General features: G+C 39.6%; 1 protein-coding gene across 5 annotated transcripts in view; it reads left to right on the forward strand.

The window, feature by feature from the left end:
• The first annotated feature begins 3819 nt into the window (after positions 1 to 3819).
• The window catches only part of LOC104320091 (ubiquitin carboxyl-terminal hydrolase 12), a 33115-nt gene continuing 13500 nt past the window's right edge, over positions 3820 to 23434 (forward strand). For 2 of the 5 annotated variants that reach the window (XM_069810897.1, XM_069810898.1), the window contains exons 1-3: positions 13718 to 13810; positions 18393 to 18473; positions 22709 to 22922. In XM_069810897.1, the coding sequence (XP_069666998.1) occupies positions 13733 to 13810; positions 18393 to 18473; positions 22709 to 22922 (373 nt within the window). In that variant the 5' untranslated portion in view covers positions 13718 to 13732. Of the gene's footprint in view, positions 4209 to 13717; positions 13811 to 18392; positions 18474 to 22708; positions 22923 to 23434 lie in introns of those variants that run through there. The other 3 variants (XM_069810902.1, XM_069810899.1, XM_069810900.1) reach the window with 3 other exon arrangements.

Below are 23434 nucleotides of genomic sequence, written 5' to 3' on the forward strand. Positions count from 1 at the left end.
GTAAGAACAGGCAAAATGAGAGGAGGAGTAGGAAAATGCTCAAAATCTTGTGGTCAGTTAAGAGGGCACTTTGAAATGTGTTACTGAGCTGGACACGTTATAAATTTTGGGATTAGCTAGCATAAGTATGTAACTGTCTGCCTCTCTAAGTGTAGGATGTTGGAACCTTTGTTACCATTTGCTATTAAAAGCATATGTTAGTGAGTAATATAAAAGTATTCATCACAATAGCCCTCCTGTAAAAACAAACAGTAATATGTCTATCAGCTTCTAGGTGGCCAGAAGAGTTTCAGCCCAGGAAAAAAAGCCAGATGAGTTAAGCAAGATCGTGGAGAATATTCTATATAAGCAAAGATATTCCTAGAAGAATACAGATCTGCTGGCTTGCTCCAAAAGAGAGGTAACACAATCAACAGAAACAAAAGTTGAAGTCCTTTTGGGTAACCAAATGTTGTGCCAGTGCTGAGGAACTCCAGAAGGATTTCACAAAAGTGAGCGAGCGCACATAAAGTCAACAGGTGAGCTTTAGTCTAGATAAATGTAAGGTAATACGTCTAAAGAAAAAGAATATAAACTGTGCTTAAATGATGCTGAACTTGGACATGGCACTCATAAATTAGGAAAGAGATCTTAGAGTCATCACTGGCAGTTCATGCTCATCAGCTCAGTGTGCAACAGCAGAAAAAAATGCCAACAAAATGTTGGGGTATCCTTGGGAGGGGAATGGAGAAGGAAACAAAGGGTAGCATTTTGCTGCTTACATAAACCCTCAGAGCATCCCCATCACCAGTGCGGCATGCAGTTCTCTGCATCTCAAAAACACAGTGGGGTCTGCGAAGGCACAGGGCGGTGCACCAAAAATGATCATGGGCATGGAGCAGCTGCTGTATGAGGAAAGACTGGAAAAGCTGTTTACCATGTGCTTGTACGGATGCTGGTGCTGACACAAGAGAGGAGATGCGTGGGGGCAGGAATGAAAGACCAATGGTAGAGGAAATGTTGAACTGCTTCTTTTGGCAGCTGTGATGGCTTCTGGTTGCTGAAAACAAACGTGAAAGCAGTTTTAGACTGCATCTTGGAAGCAGACCAATCGATTTCTAGTTCCTTTGCTAATATGGTTCAATCTAAATTTCTTATGCGCTAGCCCAGGCTTCTTGTGCTTCTAACCAAAGCTTATTTCCACTGTGTGCAGAAATCTCTGTCCAGAGAGAATGGGGTTTAGTAATAATAAAAAAAGCAGCACATTCTCTGAAAGTTTTAAATCTGTTCTTAAGCTCCACCCCCCCAAATCATAACTTTTAGGCTCTAATCCTGAAAGAATTTGAGTAAGATATAGAATCAAAGCCAGAGGTTTTCAAATCTGATCCTTATCTGATTTTCTAGATTGTCAGAATAGTCTTTTCACTGAGTGAAACCATGCAGGAGGATTCACACTATTTGAGATTGTATAACCCTTGGCATGTAGAATAAGAATTGTTTTTAAAAGAGATTTTCATTGTTTGTGCACAATGGACTTATATTTAGCTAAGAAAACCATGTCTTAAATTTAAATTCTCTTGGAAAAACAATAGCTTAAATTAGAGGGAGAATGTTTGCAAAACTCAGAGGAACTTTGGAAACATTTGGATGATTCTGGAGATTTCACTAACCACTCCTTGGGTTGCTCCATGCAAAGATACGTGCCTTTGCATGCTGCACAGAGATTATGTTATTTCCACACCAAATTTTTTACAGATTTATTTATTGGTCTATGTTGCTTTTGGCTACAGTTTTAATAAGATTTTCTATTTTTATTGTTGTTGGCACTCCTACACATCTTTAGAGATGAAGCATTCTAAAAATAAAAATATTTGCTATTACCATAGTGCTTTGCATATGAGGATGTTGAATTGCTTTTAAAACTGGATATAATTATTCCTCATGCATTTTACAAAAGGAGTAACAGATGAGCAGAGCCAGAGCAATCTTGCTAAGACCCCAGCATGTTGGCAAAATGGCAATTGTTGTCACTCTTTCCCCTTCTGCCTAGCACTGGCAAAAATGATCTTTCTTCTAAAAGTCTATTTGTAATGGTTATATTTGCCTTCAGTCTCTCTCAGATGTTTTTGTACAGTATATTGACATTATGGCGACACGGCTGGAGAAGTACGGCTCATTTCTGAGCAGAAATGCTAAATGTGGTGCTGGGGAAATGCCGGTTGCTTTGGCAGATGCTGTGATAAAACTCGTAGCTGGCAGCTCGTGTACACGTCCCCTGCTCCTGAATGTATTCCAAACAACAACAGATTGATCTTTGCAGCTTTGTCTGTCTTTGTTCTTTGTTGCAAACTTGGGGCCCAAAGGCCAGTTCTCACACTGCACTAAACAAAAGTAGTGTTTTAACCACCTTTTTGCTCCCAGTAACTAAATACCTTCATAGTTGGGAAAGGCAAATAAAAAGCATCTTTGCAGGAGATAAGAAAGGAACAGAATTGAATGTGATGTGCATGAGGAGCCAGCCTTTCTCTGTGTGGTTGGGGTTTCACCTTGCACGCACCCTGATCATGGGTAAAATGCGTTAAAAATGCACCTGTGTGCTTTAGCAGTCACCTCAGAAGATGGTGAGGATCTTGGGGACAAGACTGCCATTTTAGCATCGTAATTGTACCCAGCACAAAGTTGTTCTGATCCTGAGGCCAAAGGGGAAGGAACTGTCCTCAGATGCTGTTGCGACAGCCGTGATAAATCATACTTGATTCTATTTTGGGATGAAAAGGAGGCGATCATTTAAATATATAGTTCAATTTGGTTAAAGACTGTACAGATTCCACTATTTCTGTATTTCCTGTCCCTAATTTTGTTGCATAGCCGTTCATGGAAACCCTGTAAGGAGCACGTGTCCTTTTTCACTTCTGGCATATTTTGTAAGGATTTTTTTTTTTTAGGTTGCCAAATACTCTCCCCTGGGACCCTGTAGTAGATGATGTGGGAAGTACAATGTGTATAAGAGAACATCGCTGCAGGCGAGCTACTCAAATAGAATGGAAACATCTTGGCCTCATAAAAAAGTTTGTGCTTTGGAAACTGAACCGTCCTCCCTTCCCCGCAGATATTCCCACAAGGTCAGGGCTGGAGTAAGGGGCGGCGTGTGGAAACAGTCCTATTACTGCTGACGGTGTGCTTCACGCACAGCATGAACAGAGGGCTTCCAGCCACCTTATTCAGCACTTTTCAACAGCACTCGATTTATAGTCAATATGAGATATCAGCCAGGCTCCTTCCAGGTTTGACACAGTTCTGTTCTACCCATCCCTGGCTTCCAGAGGGATGTTTTCCTCTGGTATGTATTTGCTTTTGGTACGCACTGTGTGAAGTGCTACATGGCGACTCGGCAACATTTTTCACTCCTTTTCCTCCCGGGTTTACAATAGACACTGTTGTCATTCGTAGCGCTGTGCTCTGAAAGAGCCCTTTTTGTGATTTTGCTGGAACGGGAACGCGCGGTGCAGAACAGCAAAGGATTACGTGGTGCAAAACCACTGTCCGACTCCGTCATCGCACCAGGCATCGTCGTAAAAACCCGTTTGGTTTGCGGGCGCTCACAAGGACTGAAAAGAGTCTCGGGAGAGGCAGAGTTTCAGCACGCACCTTCGAGGCGTTTCGGCGCGCTGGGGTGGCTGTGGTTTCCCTTGCTGGGGGGTTTGGCGACGTCCCCCAGCTCCCCAGCTGCATCCCTGCGGGGATGGCGCCTTCCACCAGTTTCGCCGGTGACACGTGCAGCCTCCATCCCACCGGGGCCTCCATCTCCCTCCCCGGGCCGAGGGAATTGAAGCACGTCTGGCTCCCCTCACCGTTTCGGTGACCCCGAGGGAGGCGCCGCGCCGCTCTCCCGGCCCCTGGAGCGAGAGGGCCTCGCAGGCTCCGACCACCCGGGGTCGAAGAGAGATGAGCGGGGAAGGAGGAGGGCTGCGGAGAGGGGGACTGAAAGACGAGGGAACCCCTCGGGGCGCGTCGCGTCGCGCAAGCCGGCGCCGTTTGGGCGCAGCACCGCCGGCGCCCGGCCCCGTTTGGCTGCTGCGCCACCTGCGGCTCCGGCTGCCGCTGTCAGTTGGGCGGCTGCGTCCCAACATGGCGCCGGCGGCAGCGGGGGCGGCCGCGGGGCGCGGGGCCGCGTCGGGCGGATGGAAATACTGATGACGGTCCGGAGACTCGCCTCCATCTGTACCATGGTGAGAGCCGCGACCGGCCGAACGCCGCTTTACCGGGGCCCGGAGGGCGGCGGGGGCTCGCCGGCGAGGTGTCCCGTTGCCGGCCCCCGGCGGCGGGAGCGGCCACCGCGGCCCCGCGCCGAGGGGCTGAGGAGGGCCCCGCCGCGGCCGGGCGCAATGAGAATTTGTCAAAGTAACTAAAAAAAACCAAACAAACCCAAAACCCGGGGTTTATGGGAGGTACGGCCGCCTGGCCGGGTAGGGGGGTGTCTGTGGGAGGTGGCGGGGGACCCCGCTGCCCGCCCCCCCCCCCCAAAAAAAGACCCGGCCGGGCCGCAGCCGGGAGCGGGGCGGCCTCGGCGGGGACGGCGGCGGCGGTGGGGGCCGGGTGAGGGGCCGGGAGGGGTGGTGGGCCGCTGCGGGAGGGGTTGTGGCAGGGAAGGGGCGAGAGACGTGGTAATAGCTGGAGCCAGGCTGAGCGGGGAGAGCCGGCCTGGCTGCTCAGCGCCGCTGTCGTGAGGGCTTGGGGGTAGTTGGGCCCTAACTCCGGGTGGGGAAGGGTGGCCGGGGGAGCACGGAGCCCTTCGCAGAAATGAGAACTCGCTCGCTTCTAGTGGGTGTGTCAGCTGCCGGCCTGTTTGCAGAAATACGTGTGAGGCAGGTGGATGCCTTCCTTCAGAGAGACAGGAATTATTGAACATCAGTTCGTTTTCTGGCTCGGATCACAGTCATTTGTTGTGATAACTGGGCTCAATTTAAAGGTTGTTATACTAGTTTATAAAAGCTCTGTAATCATTTCACATGAATGCACGTAACAGGGTACCATCCATATTGCCAGTGAAAATCTAGCAAGAGGGAGACTGATAATTGCATGATTATGCAGAATTTTTAATGAAGTTACATTGCTGCGTAAATAGAGGCCAGCAAGTGGTTTGTCTAGCACTAAAACACAGCTGACTCGTAATAAAATATTCCATCTTGTTAATGATATGCTATCTAAACATTTCACAGATTCTTACTGTAAGGAGTTTAATCAGTATAAACTGTGGCAGGGGTTTGAATTGCCAAAATCCAAGCTGGAATCAGGCTGAGGGTATTCCATTTTAGTATTTTGTTTTTCATAGTCCCACATTGTAATTGCTTCAAGTAGTCAAACTTCAGTTTTAGATCTCATTTGAAACAGTAGCAAACTAGAGAGTAGGCTGCAGTGTCAAAAGGGGCTCTTGCATACTGACTTGCTGAGACTGATTTCACATGTGAGTAAAGCGTGCAGGGTTTTTCTGTTTCTTTTCCATGTAGGTACTGACTACCAGTTTTGATTAACTTGAGATCCAGTTGAACTGAATCACAGTAATGCCGTACAAAGCTGAGTGTCTGGAATTTCATAGCAATATTCTTAACAAGAGACGTTAATTTTATTTTATTTTTAATATGTGGCAAGGGCTACCTGTTCTTAAAGTTTGAAGTTTTGGGAAGTCTTCTGCAATACTTAATACTTCATTAATCTCACTAGGGTGTTTTTTTTTTCAGCGTAATTTTTATTTTTAATTGCCTATCACAAACACAGGTGAAATTAAGGTCATGAGAGATGGCTGAATCATGACTTCGTTGTGGAGTTCTGCACCCCAGAGGCAAGTGATTGACTCAATCCCATATAGTATTTTGGATGCATTCCTGAGATCAGCTGACTGAGCCTCAGATTAAGAGGGCAAATGTAAGGCAATGCATTTTCCTAGGAGTATGTAGCCAAACCTGAGTACAGCAATTCCAGTGTTTGTGATTTGTTTTTAGAGACTTTGGCTATATGTACTCAAGATTGGATTCATTTCTGCTCCTGCACTTGCTTTGATTTTGGTTGGGGTGGTAGAAGAAAGCTAAGCAGATACTTGTAGCCTACTAATGTCCCTTCTGAAGTACTGTGGTTTTTTTCAAGAGGAGCCTTTTTACAATATTGCAGCTTTGGGGAAGCAGGTTCTCCTTACTTTTTTTGTTTCTAGTGGAGAACTTACTGCTTCATTTCTCTGCAGTAAATGTTGAGCAGTGCTGCTAGCACTAAATAATTGTATGAAACTTGCTTCCAAATTTCCTATATAGCTGTTTAAGGAAATGCTATAGATTTTTTCAGCATCAGTGTTCTAGGTGCATATATAGCTTGGCCAAACTTACTGTCAATCTCACTATTTTTTTCTTCAGCTAGCCCAGGAAAATTAAGATCTGGGTGCTATATTTTAAAATTGAATCAGGTTATTTGCATCTACTTCAATTAATGTCTAGTAAGTAAAAATACTGTTTGCTTTGTCATAATGCAAATGTGAAAAACCTAAGCCTTCTTTATAAAAACTTCTAATTATATTAACAAAGTCCCTTTGAGAAACTACCTTCTTCAGGATTATGTTAATATGTAGTGATTGTACAGTACTTTGCATCTTTTTAGTAAAATATGCACTTTTTACCAGCATTTCTAGTCATCAGCTGTGCCTCAGGCTGGAAAGCTGAAACATGGGTTTATGACATTCTCAGACCCCTCAGTCAGTCAGCATCACAGGGACTGCTGTTTCTGACTTTCCATCCCAGACACTCCACTCTTGCAATAGCTCTTTAAAAATTAAATTCAATGCCTGATCTCGTTAGTAGACAGTAATGTAGTTATAACTTTAACCATATCCCCCTCCCTAAAATAACTTGAGGTTTTTGTAGTGTGGATCAGCTCTCCTGTGCCTCGTGATCGTTGCATTTCCTTTATGTGAGCACCGTCCCTTTTTCAGCAATTGCATAACATTCATGTGGCAACTACAGCATTGCGAAGGTTGGAAACTCATAGGAAAATACTTGTTCATTTGAATATGATTCATTGCTTGGTAAGGCTGCTGACACCATATGGCAAGACACGTCCATAGCCAAGAGCTACTAACTAGAGCTCTGGTTCTCTCCTGTGTCCCTTTGAGTAAATTTTGTTTCCTAGCCCTTATCTTTACCAGGGACTCTAGGAGTTTTTGTTTTCTTTTTGCAAGCAACTGCAAAATTAACTGGGAGAGCGAAATAGAAAGCACTACTGAGGGATTTTGTTACCCTTCATGAAAAATGCCTAGCTCCTGTTAAAAAAATATTTAAAAGTGATATCTTTGTAGTTCTGTGGTATACACATGGTCATGGACAGATGTGAATCCTGTTTTGGCTGAGGAGAGCGAGCAAGGAGGGCTGAATTTCCATGGTCTGACTGCATCATCTAATCCAGAATATACCTGATGCACTCCAGAGGCCTGAGAGAGTCAGTTGTAGAACTGAGTTTTTAAGTCGGGAGTTTGTTGCGTTGACAATAACTTCCTTTTTTTTGGTTGGAGAAGCAAAACAGAACACTAGAGTGGAGCAAGGTGTGAAGCATAGATCTGACCTGTTCATTTCTGAAAGATAATTTTGTGAAGTCTGTAGTAAACTTAGCAGAAATATTGGTGTTTCTTGGTAGGCTAGTTAGGGACAGTTCCCCTGGATTCATGTCTAATTGTTTGCTAAACCAGTAAGATGTGCCTGAAGAACTCAAATCCAGTATACAAATTGGTGGTAGTCTTATTCTACTCATCTGAATCAGTACAGTGTGGATATAATTATTAACTTCAGTGCTAGAGAAGAGATGACTGAATCATTTGTAAGTAATAATTTCCATTTGCCACCTGAATAATTTACAGCATTCAGTTCAAGCAGGGCTTTCATGTCACTGATGTATAATGTTTGCCTTACTGCTGTTTCACCTATATTTGTAGAATTTTGTTTTAGCTTTGTTGGAGAAATAGCATTTATAGCTGGGAAGGTATCACTGAGGAAGTGGAAAGAAGGGAGGGTAAAAGTAGAGCTAGCTAAGCAGACTTCTGTTTCCAGCAGTGCTCTGCTTTTTGATTGACTTCTTAAGCTGAAGGAAACAAATATTCATCTTTGCACTTAAAACCCAGCCTGAGAATAACCTGCTTTGTTTTAGGGGAAAAAACCGTGTGTAACCCCTTGCAAACCAGTTAGTAGGTCACTTTCTGCAAGGTTTCTCCATGTGCTGTTTGTACTCCAATACTGTGTGTGTGATGGGTGGTTATTGATGCATTCTCCAGATTTTGGACATGTAGCAGTTTGAAGATGTAAGCAGTTTGGAGATGTAAGCCTATGCAAAGCAGCCAGCCGGCCTGCAGTTAACAACCAGCTCAGGTGGATAGTACACAGATTTCCTTTGAATTATTTTTAAGATTTTACAGGGGTCCTGAACTACCACGTGGATGAGTTTTTCTGATGTTCTCGTGTCTGTTTTGATCCCAGACTGTCTATAAACTTTAAGATTTCATGACTTCACTGTCCCTGGGAAAATGAGAGATCCTAGCTGTGTTGTGCCATGGAATACTGAGGAAACTATGGGCAGTATATGGTTCATTAGTTGAAATTAGATATTAATTATACTAGAGGACCTCTGCTACAGACTGTTACAATTTAAAAATGAGGCATGAATACCTGGGAAAAGATGTTAAAATAACAAGGTGTAGGTAGTTCAAGAGGTGCTCTGTATTATTGAATCTTTCTTGTTTTGTTCTTTAATCAGGATTTAGAGCAAATGCTTTTAATACCTTGAATTAATCTGTGTTTATATGCACATCACTTAGTATCTTGTTCCTATTAAAAAATAAATGGCTTTCAGTATTTGCTCTTACAGATGTCAATTTGGGAGATTCCTAGACTTGTTGCCAAAATAAAGGGCTGCACTGTAGATCATTATGTTTTGTTTCTTATGTCATATTTTATATTTTCTGCTCCTTTCCTAGTAAATACTTAAAGGGGGCTGATAAGAAAGACGGGGACAAACTTTTTAGTAGGGCCTGTTGTGAAAGGACAAAGGGTAATGGTTTTAAACTAAAAGAGGATAGATTCAGACTGGATAGAAGGAAGACATTTTTTATGACAGGGGTCGTGAAACACTGGCACAGGTTGCCCAGAGAGGTGGTGGATGCCCTGTCCCTGGAAACATTCAAGGTCAGGTTGGACGGGGCTCTGAGCAACCTAGTCTAGTTGAAGCTGTCCCTGCTTATGGCAGAGGGGTTGGACGAGATGACCTTTAAAGGTCTCTTCCCACCCAAACCATTCTATGATTCATCCACTTGACCTCTTGTGCACCAACTTGTGAATATATACACATTTGGATCCCTTGATGGGCCCTGTGTCTGATTTTTATTGCCATACCTCTGTGCCTATTTAACCTGTACATGTGTAATGTCTGAAGTTAGAACCTATTCATAAATCTGTAGTGTTATGTTTTGCCTTCCATCAGCATCTACTTCCTCACTCTTTACACTGTTGTTCCTCCACAGTTTGGTGTGTGAAGATCATGATAAAATCTTATTACCAACTGACAAAAGAACAACACTGGTAAATACTGGGCCTTGAGTACACCTGTAGATCTGTTTGTGTTTGTTCTTCTAGAGGGCCAAAAAGCTGTGAAATATCTGAAAGCTGTACTAGCAAGACATCTACTCTTACTGTGTTACTAGGTCATTTGAGAGAAACCCAAGGTCAGGAGGAATCTTGCGGAGCTCTTCTCAGGTGGATGAACTAGCTGTGAACACTTCCATAATCTCAGAGACAGTGGCTAAGAAGGGGGAAATAGGTTGCTTACAGTACTGCAATACAAAGGTTGAGACTCTTAAGCAGTATTTTCTATACTTCCTACCCTTAATGCAGCATTCTTTCCATATGTTCTTTTTACTGGAGCCTAGCTTTACTGTGTAATTTTAAAGAGCATAAAATTACAGAATTTCACAAGTGTGTATGACTTGCTTTAGCTCTGTGAGGCATAGATCTTGTGGACCTTGCAAGACCAGCTCCTAATTGAATAAACATTTATGTGAAACAGTTTACAAAGCATTCTGTATTAATTTATTTAAAAACACTCTAAGACTTCAGGTTTTAAACACTTCATAGTAGTAAACTTAGTTTGAAATACAGCACTTTCTAATTTCACTGTGGTATCTCCGTGATATTGGTAGTAGCCAGAGTGCTTGGTAAGCTTTATTCCCTGTTGAAGAGTGGGCAAGGCCAGCCTTTCCTATGTGCACCAAATGATTAAGAAGATTCTGTAGTATTTGGAAGTGTGAGTCTTGGAAGGTCTGTGACACTGTTACACCTGCTCCTTTCAAGATTATCAGTTTGTTTTGCCTGCATAAGCATGCAAACTGGTGGAATCCAAAGTTCAATTTACCATAATTTGTTATGCCTAGAGTGGCAGCCTTCGTAGATGCATGAAAAGGGATAATTTCAAACGCTAAATCATAGTGAGTGATAGCTGAGCTGATAATTCTTTTTATCTGACTTCAGTGCTACACAGCCAAGGAGTTTTAAAAGATGGGGAAGCAACATCTAATTCTGTGTTTAGAAAATCATGACAGTATGTTCTGTAAACTTTCAGAAATACCACCCCAGTTCTGCTCCTTTCTGCAGTCCCCCACATGGTAGTTTTAATAGTCCTGAAGCTGGAGCTATTATCATGGCTAATACAGCAAAGTAAGTGCAGGCAGACTTTATGAAATGCATCATCTCGTTCAGATTTCTCTCCTGAAAGGTTTTAGGTAGCTCTGGCTTGGTCTACTTGTTCTCCTCCCCCCCCCCCCCCCCTTTTTGTTTTGTTTTGGTTGGTTTGTTCACTCTTTAAAAATCATTCTTCAGTAATGCAGTATATTTAACCAGCTTTTCTAATCTTAAAGGCTGCCCTTGGAGCCTTTCTACACAACTTGAAAGCTGCTTCCCAGCTTTTTTCAAATGCTAAATCTTACCCTACTCTAATTAGTTGAAAAGAAAGAGTCAAATGAATAATTAGAGACTTAAGCAAGACTTGTGTACCAGATATGTTCTGGACACGGAAATATCTCCTAGGTATCTTTCCCCTTTTTGTCTTTCTTTAAGGGAAATGTCTTTTGCAGGCAGGTGCATGCCATGCACTCAGTGGGAATAAGCTGGTTCCAATCCAAAAGCTGAGTTAGTACGGTGTTGAGCCCAAGCTAGTATATCATAAGGGATTTTTATTTCAACAGGCTGTTATACCAACCATGCTATGCAGCTTCTGGGTGTGCATGCAGCTGTAATAAAAGTTTAGGGATATCCTAAGTTGCAGTGCTTTAATTACTTCATTTGACCTGAATGATATTAATTGCAATGGGAGAAGGATAAAAGGCTTGTGTAAAATGCATATATTGTGGAAATTAATACTTTGCACTGAGCTTAAAAAAATAGTAATTTATCCTTGAAGAAAGGCTGTGTCTTCAAATTTCCATGGACCATATGGAGAGTGTTTTAAATTAACTGATTCTCTCTAGCTCGTTAGAAGTAATATGGTGATGAGATTAGTCTTGTGTGTATTTTAGATAGGGCTAAAGCAGCTGAACTATGTAGGCAAGCATAGGAAACTACAGTTTAAACATTATACGATGTACAGGTAGGAATTTTTCTGGAACTTCAGAAGCAGTAATACATACACATACAGATTTTAAGAGTTCTCTTCTGAAAATCTCCTGCTGTCTACAAATGAACTGTAAATGGAGCATCTAAAATGGTGGAGTGCCCCAGAATAAGCACAGCAATGACTTGCTCAGACTTCTTGTAGATTTTGTCAGGATCATTAGTATCAAAAAAAGAAACAAACTGCAAGTTTATTGTTGTCTTTTTTGAAAAGATGAGAAGGGCTTCACGGTTCTACTTACTTCCTTTTCCTGTACTTTAAGCAACTGCTTCATCCTTGTTCACATTTAAAAAACTCTAGTAGCATTTGTTTGACAGGTGTTCTGTCTGTTTAGGTATCTACATTTCCATGTCCTTCTAAGAAACCAGACAAATATTTAGTATTTTGTCCCATTATGTTGAACTGGTAATGAGTGGTTATAGAATGGTTCTAAAACCATGGACAATTTGCTGTTGCATGGATTTTCCTGCATAATTTCAAAACACTGTATAATTAGAGCACATCATAAATGCTGCTTGCACTGTAGCCACCTTCAATGACTATTTTAATGGTTATTTTTTTTGCATCTTCATTTACTATCCCTCTTCTTTCACGATAGTTTCTTCTTGTTTTCTTACTATACTTCTTTCACTCTTCCAGCCTATCCCATAAATGTCACACATCCACCTCTACAGTTCAGAAAATACACCCAATTGCTAATAGCTAGTGGATTGTGCTAATGTGAGATGCTCCTGCGGCATTCAGTCAAAGCAGGTATGAAACCAGCACCCTCCAAAATGTGCAGGACAGCTGCCTGAGCCCTCCTCGTGTGCTGTCTTAAAATTGTCGTTTAGCAACGGTAAATGCCATAAACTACTCTGCTTCTCCTCACCAAATCTCAAGGCTGTTGCAAAGAGGACGGTGGGGTCTTCCCACTCATAACCCTTTCCCATCGTCTGCTTTGTGGGGTTTCCCCCCCCCCTCCTTCATAGCTTCAGTGCCTCTCTGCTCACTGTTTGCTCAAGCAGCAGTACAGCATTGACCTGATTATTTTTGACAAGAGCTCTGAATAACAGCAAGGATACTGACCCAGTGTTGTGCTAATTTTGATCCTTTTCTTACTGAAGCTACAGCAGCAGCTGCTTCATGCTCATAAGGTCTGTTTGTGTGCTTATCAAGATAGTAGGACGTTGCTTTTATAACCATTCCCACGTCTGCAAAGTTACCTTCATAGCAGCAAAAAGTAGATACTTATAAATGGAAGTGTGAATTCCTTTGAAGTGTGAAAGTGTTAGTTCAGGATAAAAAATTTTGACGGGTAATGTTGGTTCATCTTTAATAATAGTCCGCTTATTCTCAGCCAAGTTTTGTGGAGGATTAGGACTTCACTGAAACTTAGTAAAATTTGTAGTACTAAAAAGGGAAAAAGTTATAACTTGAAGCAAGAACCGTGTGGATGCCAGACGTGGATTTCTCTCATCAGTTGACCGTAGTTCATGTTCTGAGCTGTGCAATCGTTATTAATCACTCCCAGCTGTTCCTTCTGTTCATCAATAGCTTCAGAAGAACTCTTAAGTTCTGGGCCTTGTTATAATTTCTACCATAAAGCTACTTATGTATAGTGAATAGAAAAGTGATAACTTCATCTTCCAACAATAATTTCTTCTTATGAATCTTGTCAGATAAGTGAACGCAATCTATAAGCCATTTGTCTGTAAGAATAATTACAAATTCAAATAAGTTTAAGGGCATAGAAGTATTTAAGCCCCTGGAAACTGTTGATACATTTCCAGTTTCTGAAATCAATTAAATCTAGACCAGAGAAAATACTAATTTTCTTTGCAGGAGTGGTTGTAAACTGTAGAGTTTGTAAGAGACCGTAATGCCTAAGCATACTTCTTTCTTAGCTCGTTGTGGTGATGCAATGACTTAGCAGTGTAATCTGGCTAAGAAATAGAAGTCTGCTACTATTTTTTTCCACTTGCATGGTGTATTGAACTGGAAATAAATCTTTAAGACTTCGCTGCTGAGCAAAAAGGACTCACAGCTTACAAGTTGGAAGACTTGATATATGTCTATTCTGGTTTCGATGGGTTATTCAGTTAAAATTTCAGCTATACTGTGGGATCATTTCATCTGTGATGACTTGATTAGACAGCTACCTCAGGTAAGAGTTTTTGAAACTGGTCTTTCACATCCCTTTTTATTTTACCATCCCTTTTTGCTTTACCAAACTCAACAAAACCTGCCTTAGAGACCTTTTGGTGTTCTTTGGGTAAATATTAGTTTTACTCAATCCTATCTTCCCTGTATCTCATACATATCTAATGTTGGTGTGATGTCCCTCACTGAGTTGGTATGAAAAATGGAGGAAAACTTGAATATTAACAATTCCCTGTGCTTTTGTTTGATACTTTAAAATTTAGTATATGGGGTTTTTTTTTTAAGGGTGTTCTTTTGTGCTCACTGATTTCCATCAGAAAAGACAATGTTCTTGGGTAGGTCCCTTTTTTAATTAGCTAATATGCGTAAAGTAAAATTACTGCAGCTATGACAGAAAATATTTTAATATTGGTCTCTTGGGGTCATCTTGGCCGTTGTTAGCTGTATCTATTATTCTGAGCTGCTAAGATGGTGATACTTCAGATGGGCCGAGCAGCTTTCCATTTTTCTATTTGACTAATCTGCACAAACTCACTGAGCTAAGCTTGCTCACTCTCTAGATTCAAAGTCAGTTCTGCTAGTGGGGGTGTGAACAGAATAAGGGAGCTCTTGAAAAGTGCAACCAACCTCTGAGACAACATTTTAAGTCAGAGTAATTTCTAGAAAATTATAAATCCTGATTACAAGTTGCTGAAACTTTAGTTGTCACCTCCCCCGCCAATATGGAAGTGTTAAATTCTCATCTCTCCGAGAGTCCAATTATATAAGTAAAACAGTATTACCACTTTAGTTAAACTAGGGGGATGTTTTCCTTGTCGGGTAATTATGTGTTGACTGTATAAATTTGTGTTTTGTTCCTGCTCACAGAACTGTGTACAGAAAGTTGTATTATCTCTTCCTGAACTGGAGTAGCAGAGCAGTTGCTTGAGAACATTTTCTTGGGCCTCCTACAAGTCTCAAGGATGTACTTCTGGGGTTTTTATAAGATGTATTTATTTGTCTTGCGCTAGCAATGAGAAGTCAATAATAATCTCATGCATTAAGCTTTATATTTAGCTGTACTTTAGTGTATGTTATTTGCTTAGCTTTTGTATGCCAAGCAAACTCAATTGGTATGTATTAGTAATTTTTTTTCTTGTCATTTTTTATTGCTCCCAATGTGTGTCATAGTTTAGCAAACAGTATTGATTTTCTTATGGTTTTAGATGTGTAAAGTACTGTAAGATACAGAATAGTTTGTCTGTGGCACCCTAGAAGAGATGCATCTCTTTTGATTCCCCAAATAATCAAGTACAAATTTTCGTTCTTAGGACACTTGCCACTTGGGTTAGATTTTTTTTTTTCTAGATGAGAAATGTGACTTGTATGTTTACAAAATTACAAAGTGTGTATTGTTTCTTATGAGCAAATACTTATGTGATCTGAGGCAGAAGTATTTATCCAGATGGAAAAATTCTTTTAGTGGTGGTGGGAAAATGTGTATAACACTTATCAGCCTGAAAACAAAGCTGCTTATTAGGCTTCATTACAGCACAACACAGTTCGTGCTACACTAGATTTGGTCTCCAGTTGGTTAATTTGCTATTTGCAAATTTAGTTGCAAAGATCACAGATTGTGAGTAGCTGAACTTTGACTCTAATTATGCAGCCTTACTCACAAACATGTCATGTATTTCCATCCTGAAACTTGACCAAAGCCAACTTGTGCTGTCACCATAAAGTGCCTTTTTTTTCCCCTACGTACTTGTTGCCTTGTGTAGTATAGTTCTCCTGGACATTGACTCCTGTGATAAATCACTCTATACTGTGCAATGTAGTTATTTTATCATGGTATGGTAGGCATGTGCATTTTCTAGAGCTTCTTCAGTATGTTACATATTATTTAGTTTGCAAGTTTGCATCTTCAGAACTATTTATGACTAGTTTGTGATTTTGATCCCTCCCACAATTACGTTGAGTCCTGGGGGTTTTTTTATGATTTTGGTATGCTAATTTAAAATGTTCTCTGACAAGAAACTTCAGAAACATTGCAGCTAAATGTTAGGTTAATTTAGCTTCTGTGACTGATTAACTTTAGCATTTATTAAGGAAACCTTAATTTTTTTATCTCCCCCTGCAGTTAACTTACCCAAATTTACAAAGTTTTGGCAGTAGATACATGGAACCATTTGAAAAAAAGGCACATGTAACCTGTTAGATTAAATGGGTAGATACATGTGGAATACAGGTTGGTGGTTTAGTTGAATTGCAACACTGGTTTATGGTAGGTTATTAAATTCTTTATAGCATAGTCTTATTAAAAATTACAATCCTTATGCTTTTATTTCTTTGTTCAGATATTTATTCCGTATGTTGCTTTACAGACTGGAGTATTCAGGTTGTCTAGTTTCACTAGATCTGTAAGTTGTGGTACGTGCTTTAGTTGTCTGTTTTGCCAGCATTTCTCTAATACTATATTGGAGGTCATGGAGGAGGTGAGAAGACTGTTGAGAGAAATTTAAACTGAACTTCACAAGCTTGCAGATTTTACATATATCCCTTCCTTAATTTTGAAACATGCAGAGTGTAAGAGTAAAGGAACCTCACTTAGCAGTCAGTTCTGATTTCAAGACCGAAAATTTTTCAAAGCCAGCATCATCTCTTCTTGTGCATTTACATAGCACGTAGGTTATAATCTCCTATTACGCTATTACCCAAAGTCAGTGTTGATCAGAACAATATAAGTGAAGAGCTGAAGTAGCATTTGGAGAGAGCTGTATCAGCCGTTCTTCTCTGCAGATAGCTATTCTTATGTCTAGGTTTGGTTTGGGTTTTTTGAGGGGAGATAGTGGAGGGAAAGAGAGGTACTTGGAGGCAGGGAATGGACGTAGAGAAACAAATGAGAGGAGCTGCTTGAACTGGCACTGATGCCTCAAAAAATGTCTGTGTAATTGCTGCTTGCAGAGAGTCTTGCTTGTAAATCTGTCGGCACCTAGTGAATGTTTTTGTGTTTTTTTTATAGTACCCAATTTTGAGCCTTCCTCATTTTCTGTCTTTTTTGATATATGTAATTCACTGTAAATCTGATGTGGGAGATCCAACTGCAGAGTTTCCATTCCTCCTGTTTAACTAAATTATTTCTTGGTTTCTTTCCTGTTTCTTAGAAAATTTTAAGTTATTTCTTTGCTGAAGACAATCTAGATGGAACTGTCTATACAGTCTCCACTTGTCTGTGGTTTATATTAAAGCAAAATGCTAAGAGAAATGATTGAAATACGTGCTCAGCAATTAAAAAACATTACTAGCTTCAGGGAAATAGATGAATTGAATTTTGCTGGACTGTAGTTTTTGTTTGTTCAGTGCTTTTCTGAGGTGCTTTGAGATGGCTCACCTGTGCAGAGGGATTGCTGTTTACTGTTCGCAGAAGGTTATAGGTGGAGTGAGTTGGATATTTAAAACAGAAGTCAAGAATCCAGAGTGCTTGGATTCTGCACTGAATGATGGTAACTCCTTGGATAACAGCACAGATGCAGCTAAGGACTGTTGGAAGATCAGCAAGAAACACTAGAGAACAAGATGGAGTGGTATGAGGGAAGGTACCAAATCCCAAGTGGGAGCTCAGCTATAAGGTACTGGTGGATTAAAAAAAGGGGGAAAAATGGAAAGAGATGCATAAACCACTTTGAATTTGAAGGGGACAAAGTTAAAATTGAAGCTAGAATTTTGGTGTGCTTTAGTTCTTGTTTTGTGTGACAAGTAAGACCATATAGATGTGTAGTGCTATTTTTCAGTTGTATATAAAATAGGATGTTCTATGCTCATTATATTGCTGGAGACTCAAGGATGTATCAAAATACACTGTAAGTTTGATACATGGCCCTTAAATTGAGGGTAGCAAAGCCAAAGCACTTTTAGGTGATCTGAGTTTGAGGAATGTCTGATAAAATTCTTCTTTCCATTCTTCTTGGGTTTTGTAATCATGTTTTACTTGTCCATAGTACTTTCCAGAAAGTAAGTTAGAAAATTGTAGTATTTCTAATGTAAAGTGTCAGGGAAAGCAAGATTTTTTTCAAGAATTCTTTATATGAGATGCAAATAATAAACAGCCACATTAAACCTTTTGTGCAGTCCACATCCCAAAAAGATGGTTTTTTCTTTCATGGGATTTATAGCCCATATGGTTTCTGTCCTCTAGGTTTAGAAGTTCTCTGTGTGTTTCAAGTTTCTTTATTTTCACAATGCATTCTTGGCTAAATTTAAATTGGTGTTTCTAGGTCACTGTGACTAACCTGAAGTCTTAAGTGAGGACAAATTTCTTGTTAACTTTCAAAGAAATTCAAATGCAAAAAACCCTTCTGTTCAATCAGATAGCTTTAACTTGGGCTGAAGAAGTTGACTTTTTAAGTGAAACCGTAGTACCTTTTATAATAATAGAACATCATATTGATTTCATTTTTAAGAACATAGGAAACATGAGATGCTAATTCTCAATGGAAATAACTTATTTTCTTAGCTGCTTTGTTTTTATAGGAGTATTATGAATTCTGTTGGATTTTTTTAGGAAGTGGCTTTTTTTTCCCTAACATAAACATACTGTTTCTTCGTAGGGCGCCAATGCCTCTGCTTTGGAGAAAGAGATTGGTCCTGAACAGTTCCCTGTGAATGAGCATTATTTTGGCTTGGTCAATGTAAGTGAATTTTCTGTGGTTGAAATGCTGGGTTTTAATTCCTATCCTAATTTTGAATTTAACAGGATTCTCTGTTAGATCTTTATCTATGAACACTTCTAACTTAAGGTGGGATCTTAAGACATTCTGCAATATGGTGCTATGCCTTGTTATTAACCAAGATATAAATTTAATCTTCAATACAGAAAAATAAGTATATTTATTATAAAGCCTTTGAGAGAAACCTTCCTACTCAGGTATGTTTCTAATTATATGATTTTAATGTTTAGCTGGAAAGGACATTAACTAATAAAGTGTGTACATTGCTCATATGCTCTTCTAGAGAAGAGAGATTTGATTTTATACTGATGCTGCAGGGTGTAGGAGCCTTGAGGTTTTAAAATGAAAGTGTGTTACTTTTCTAAAAACATTACTCGTGGGATTAGTGGAAGTTCTTGTATGTGAGGACATGGCCAGGGGATGAATGACATTGATGTGGTTGATAATTTTCTTAGATGTGGTAATACTCCTTTTTTTTATTTTTTGACAGCCTGGTGTAACAGTGAATCCTTCTAAAAAGATGTATCTTTTTGTATCTGTCAGTTGTATAGGTCTGACTTAACTGGGATCTGTTGGGCAATAAGGACTGTCTACCTAGATTAACTATGGAGAGAATGGAGTATTGATGTTGATCTTGCCAGTGCTTCTGGAGGAAAAAGGCAGCTGTTGCACCTGTGACATCTTTTACCAATAGATATAGGAAGTTAGTTAATAGAAACTGTGGTTCTGTGGCATCATATTTATGATGTGAAAATATAATTTTGGCAAAACTCACTAGAAACATAAGTATACTTCTGTTTGCTGGTCATCTAGGTACATTTTGTTGAAAATTGAAAGATGATCTATCTTTTGATGCACCAGATAAAGTTAATATAGCTACTTAAGTGTTATTTGTTGCAGCTCGTTACAAACTCATTTAATTGACTTCTGTGTGGGTTTTTAGCAGTTTGTGTTCTCAGGCACCAAACTATCTAAACACACTGAGTTATATTCCTTAAGTATGGTGTTAATGGCCATTCCAAAGCTGCTGAGGTTTGCACCATAATGAGAAAAATGGAAGGCATCTCCAATTGTAACATAAATAGCAGCGCAATGAATAGCGTGAAGAGGAAAAATAGCATTCTAAAAATAACCAGAATTATTATAACCACATCCATTCTCTGTTTTGAAGGACAAAATATGACTAATACTGTTGTGCTTTATTCCTTGCAACCAGTTTCTTTAGGATAATCGTTTTCATGCTGTTGTTCTGCAGAGCTTTTTCCTAAGTTATTTCTAGTTCTTTCATGATTTGAAGTTAATTGGAGCGCTTTAAAGAGGGCAGTTTCATGGCTTCAGCATCAATACTAGTAAGTGTGTGGTTGCACTGCACATAGAATCAGGTGTTGAAGCCACAGACAATGGAGGCTTTACATTTTTTTTTTTAATAGTTATTTTCTCTTTGGATCAGTGAGCTGAACCAGCTTGCCTGTGATCAAACTGCTCTGCAGTGGCTTTAGCAACATATGGAAGAAGGGTCTGACTGCTCCTTCTGACAGCCTGTTAAAATAGATCACGCGTAATGTTGAACTGAAGTGCAAGAGGGATGAAACAATGTTTTCAGTCCAGAATTTAATTTCAGTTTTCATTTTAAGAAACTTTTATCTTAAAATAAGCCATCAAACTTTATTTTTGCATTGAAAGTGTAAAATTTTACAAGTTCTTACGAAGTTAGGTAATGTTGACTCTAAACAGTCACTTTTAAGCAAAAACTCCTATGTTTTGGCGTCTATTTAAAATATTTATTTATACCAGAGAAACCATGACAAAAAAATTTAAAAACCCATGTGTTTGTACCTGTTTTTCATTTGTGTTTTAGGTCACATTAGACTTTATACACTATTTGTGTATTTGATCTGTGCATGTAGCTCCATGTTTGGAAATATTCATCAGCCCATTGAGAACTGCCTTGCCAACCTGGGTTTTGGGGTTCTGTCAAAGACAAATGGTTAGAGCCCTCTGTTGTTTTTGGTTCTGTTTTTTGTTTTTTTTTTTCAGGCAGAATTTCTAGCAAAGTTAAGGTCATGGTTGGAAAGATCTGACTGCTTCGTACTTCTAAATGCAAACCAATTGCAGTTTAAAAGTGTGACACTGCTATGTAATACTGTTTATTTCTGGAGAACTCTCTAATACAGAGAAGCGTAATCAATAATTGAGATATTCAGAAGTTTCCCAAGGCCCTGAATTGCTCAAAGTTGGAAGGATTTTGTTCTATCAGGAAAAAGAGTCAGAATTGCTGAAATAAAATGCGTCACATGGTCTTTTTGTAAAGTACTTGGCATGCAGTAAAATATCTAAAATGCTAACATGCAAGATAATGATTTCAGGAATAAAAGTTCTTCCACATTACTTTATGTAAAGGTGGTAGCAAACAATGAGAGTTTACAAGGACATTTTTGAAAACCTAAAGCATGCCATAAAGTGAATTTTTCACTGTATCACTTTGACTACTGCAAAGCATCTTGCATCTTACTGTCAGGAATTTTTAAAGCTATTTGGATGGTATTTTAATTCTTTAACTCCTTTAACTCTTCCATTTAGTTTGGTTCTAATAATTTCTCTCTGTGTGGGTAGCATCAAAGCAGGACATGTATAACCAGTTGACTTCATGATTTTTAACATAATTTCTCCATGAATACGGTCCTGAAATCTCATTAACTACTTGCTTTGTAAACTTTTTTGACTTAAGATGCACCATGCCTTCCATTTTTATTTTTTTTTTTAAGACTGCTAATTTCTAGTTTCTCCTGTCTCTTAATTTTCTGGCAGTATTACAAACAAATATGTTAGATACCTCATCTGAAAACAATATTTAATCAGACTTTTGGTAGTTGTCTTGTATTCAAATTTAGTTAGCATGATGCTTATTTGTTTTCCTGAGTCACTAACAAGCATATGAATTAGGTTCTATCCTAATTCACGTTTGTTCAGCTTGCATATTTGTTTTCCTCATGTCAATAAGTTTTAACTGTTGTTCCGTGTTGTTTGCATATGGTATAAATTAATGTTAATGTAACCATACTGCTGTAACCTTTTTAGCTGTATGAATTAAACTGTTGAATTTCTGTTTCAGTCAGCAAACTGATTGTTAACTTGAAATCATTCTGTTACAGTGATCACACCAAATTTGGGTGAACAGTAGCGGCCATATTCTCTGAGTATCACTTAACAAAATAGTCTGTGTTCCATAGTCAGATTTGTATGCTCATTTTGTTTATTTAAAGTATTTTGCTCTCAATGCTCTTGAGATGCAGAATCTCGCTACCAGAATATCTGGGGACTGGCAAACCCAGAACTTGTTTCACTTTTTTTAAGCAACAGCATTGTACGATACAGTTGCACAATAAATTGCAAAGAAACAACTCAAAAAAACCCCATGGTGTATTTCTTGTGGATGATATGCTAATATCTCAGAAGTCTGAGTTTTTCTTCTTGTTAAGCAATGTGGAACACTGCCTCTGGAAGTTGTTAGCGCTGTCCTCCTTTCTCTAAAATGACACTGCCTTCAGATATGGCAGATGTAAAACAGCTGCTCTTTGAATTTGCCTGCATCATGTACTTCTCATAATATTTCATTATAAACAGGAAATATTTAACATGTACCTTGCTAACTATCTCTAAAAAGTACTTTGTGTATCTGACACAGGCAAATCTAACATATAAGTTCATGCACTGAGCTCTTCTTACTATAATACAGTTGAGACTCAGTGATGCTGATGGATGCTGTCTCTTCCTTTTTCTGTATTTTTGTCCCTCTGTTCTGCTGTATCATTGGCACCCCTCCACATCAGTATCAGCAGGATGTCCCCTATCAGGATTAGTAGCATGCTGTGTCTCCAGAAGTTTTGATTTTGTGATGACCCCTCAATTGGATTTTTTTTTGTCAGTGGTTTCCTGCCCTTTTTTTTTTTTTTTTGTGCCCAGTATCACTGTGACTGTTGTCTTCTCTTCCTTTTCTTGCTGTTACCAGGTGTGGTGATACAGGGATGAGTCTTTTACACCGTGCCTACTAATATTTCCCCAGTAAATGAACTCTGACAGACAATTTTTCCATTTTGTAGTATGTGACATTCTTAATGAGCAATCTCTTCGTGATATTACTTTTTAACAGACCTAATATGAAAACATTTGTTTTCCTTTTGTTCTGTTTTAACCAGTTCGGCAATACCTGCTACTGCAACTCAGTCTTACAGGCACTTTATTTTTGTCGTCCATTTCGGGAAAAAGTTTTGGCATACAAAGTGCAACCTCGAAAGAAGGAAAGCCTCCTGACATGCCTCTCTGATCTCTTCAACAGTATTGCTACGCAAAAGAAGAAGGTGGGAGTCATCCCACCCAAGAAGTTTATTTCCCGATTGAGGAAAGAAAATGGTAAATGAATAAATGAAATTTTTATGCAGATTTAAGCATTGGAGATTTAAGCACATAAAACATAAACATAACTTCCTTTTTGAGTGAGTCCAAATTATCAAGTTTTAACAGATTTCTGGAAGATTTTTCAACTCCTGCTTGTGGTGTGAATTTCACCACCTCTGTAGCATAGGAACAGAGATTATATCAGAACTGTGCTGTGTCATAAGAGGATTATCTAGGTATCTTTGTTTCTGTACTTGCTTAGACCAGGTACAGAGCATGTACACAAGTCTCAGTACTCCAGTTATTCCACATTGGCATCGTGTTCTGTAGAGGTCTGCTACAAGTCAGCACACTTCAGGTCGTTGCTAGAAATTGTCGTGGGCTAAACAGACATCATGGAGTTGGTCAAAGTTGAACTCTCTAAGGAGACTTAACCACTCTTAGCCTGCTTTCTTACATTTGCGGTGAGATAAATTGCTTGTGATGAGAGCTGGCGGTTATTTCCCAGGGCTACTTTGTGAGGAAAA

Source organism: Haliaeetus albicilla, chromosome 23 (genome assembly GCF_947461875.1).
Source record: "Haliaeetus albicilla chromosome 23, bHalAlb1.1, whole genome shotgun sequence".
Taxonomy (NCBI): Eukaryota; Metazoa; Chordata; class Aves; order Accipitriformes; family Accipitridae; genus Haliaeetus; species Haliaeetus albicilla.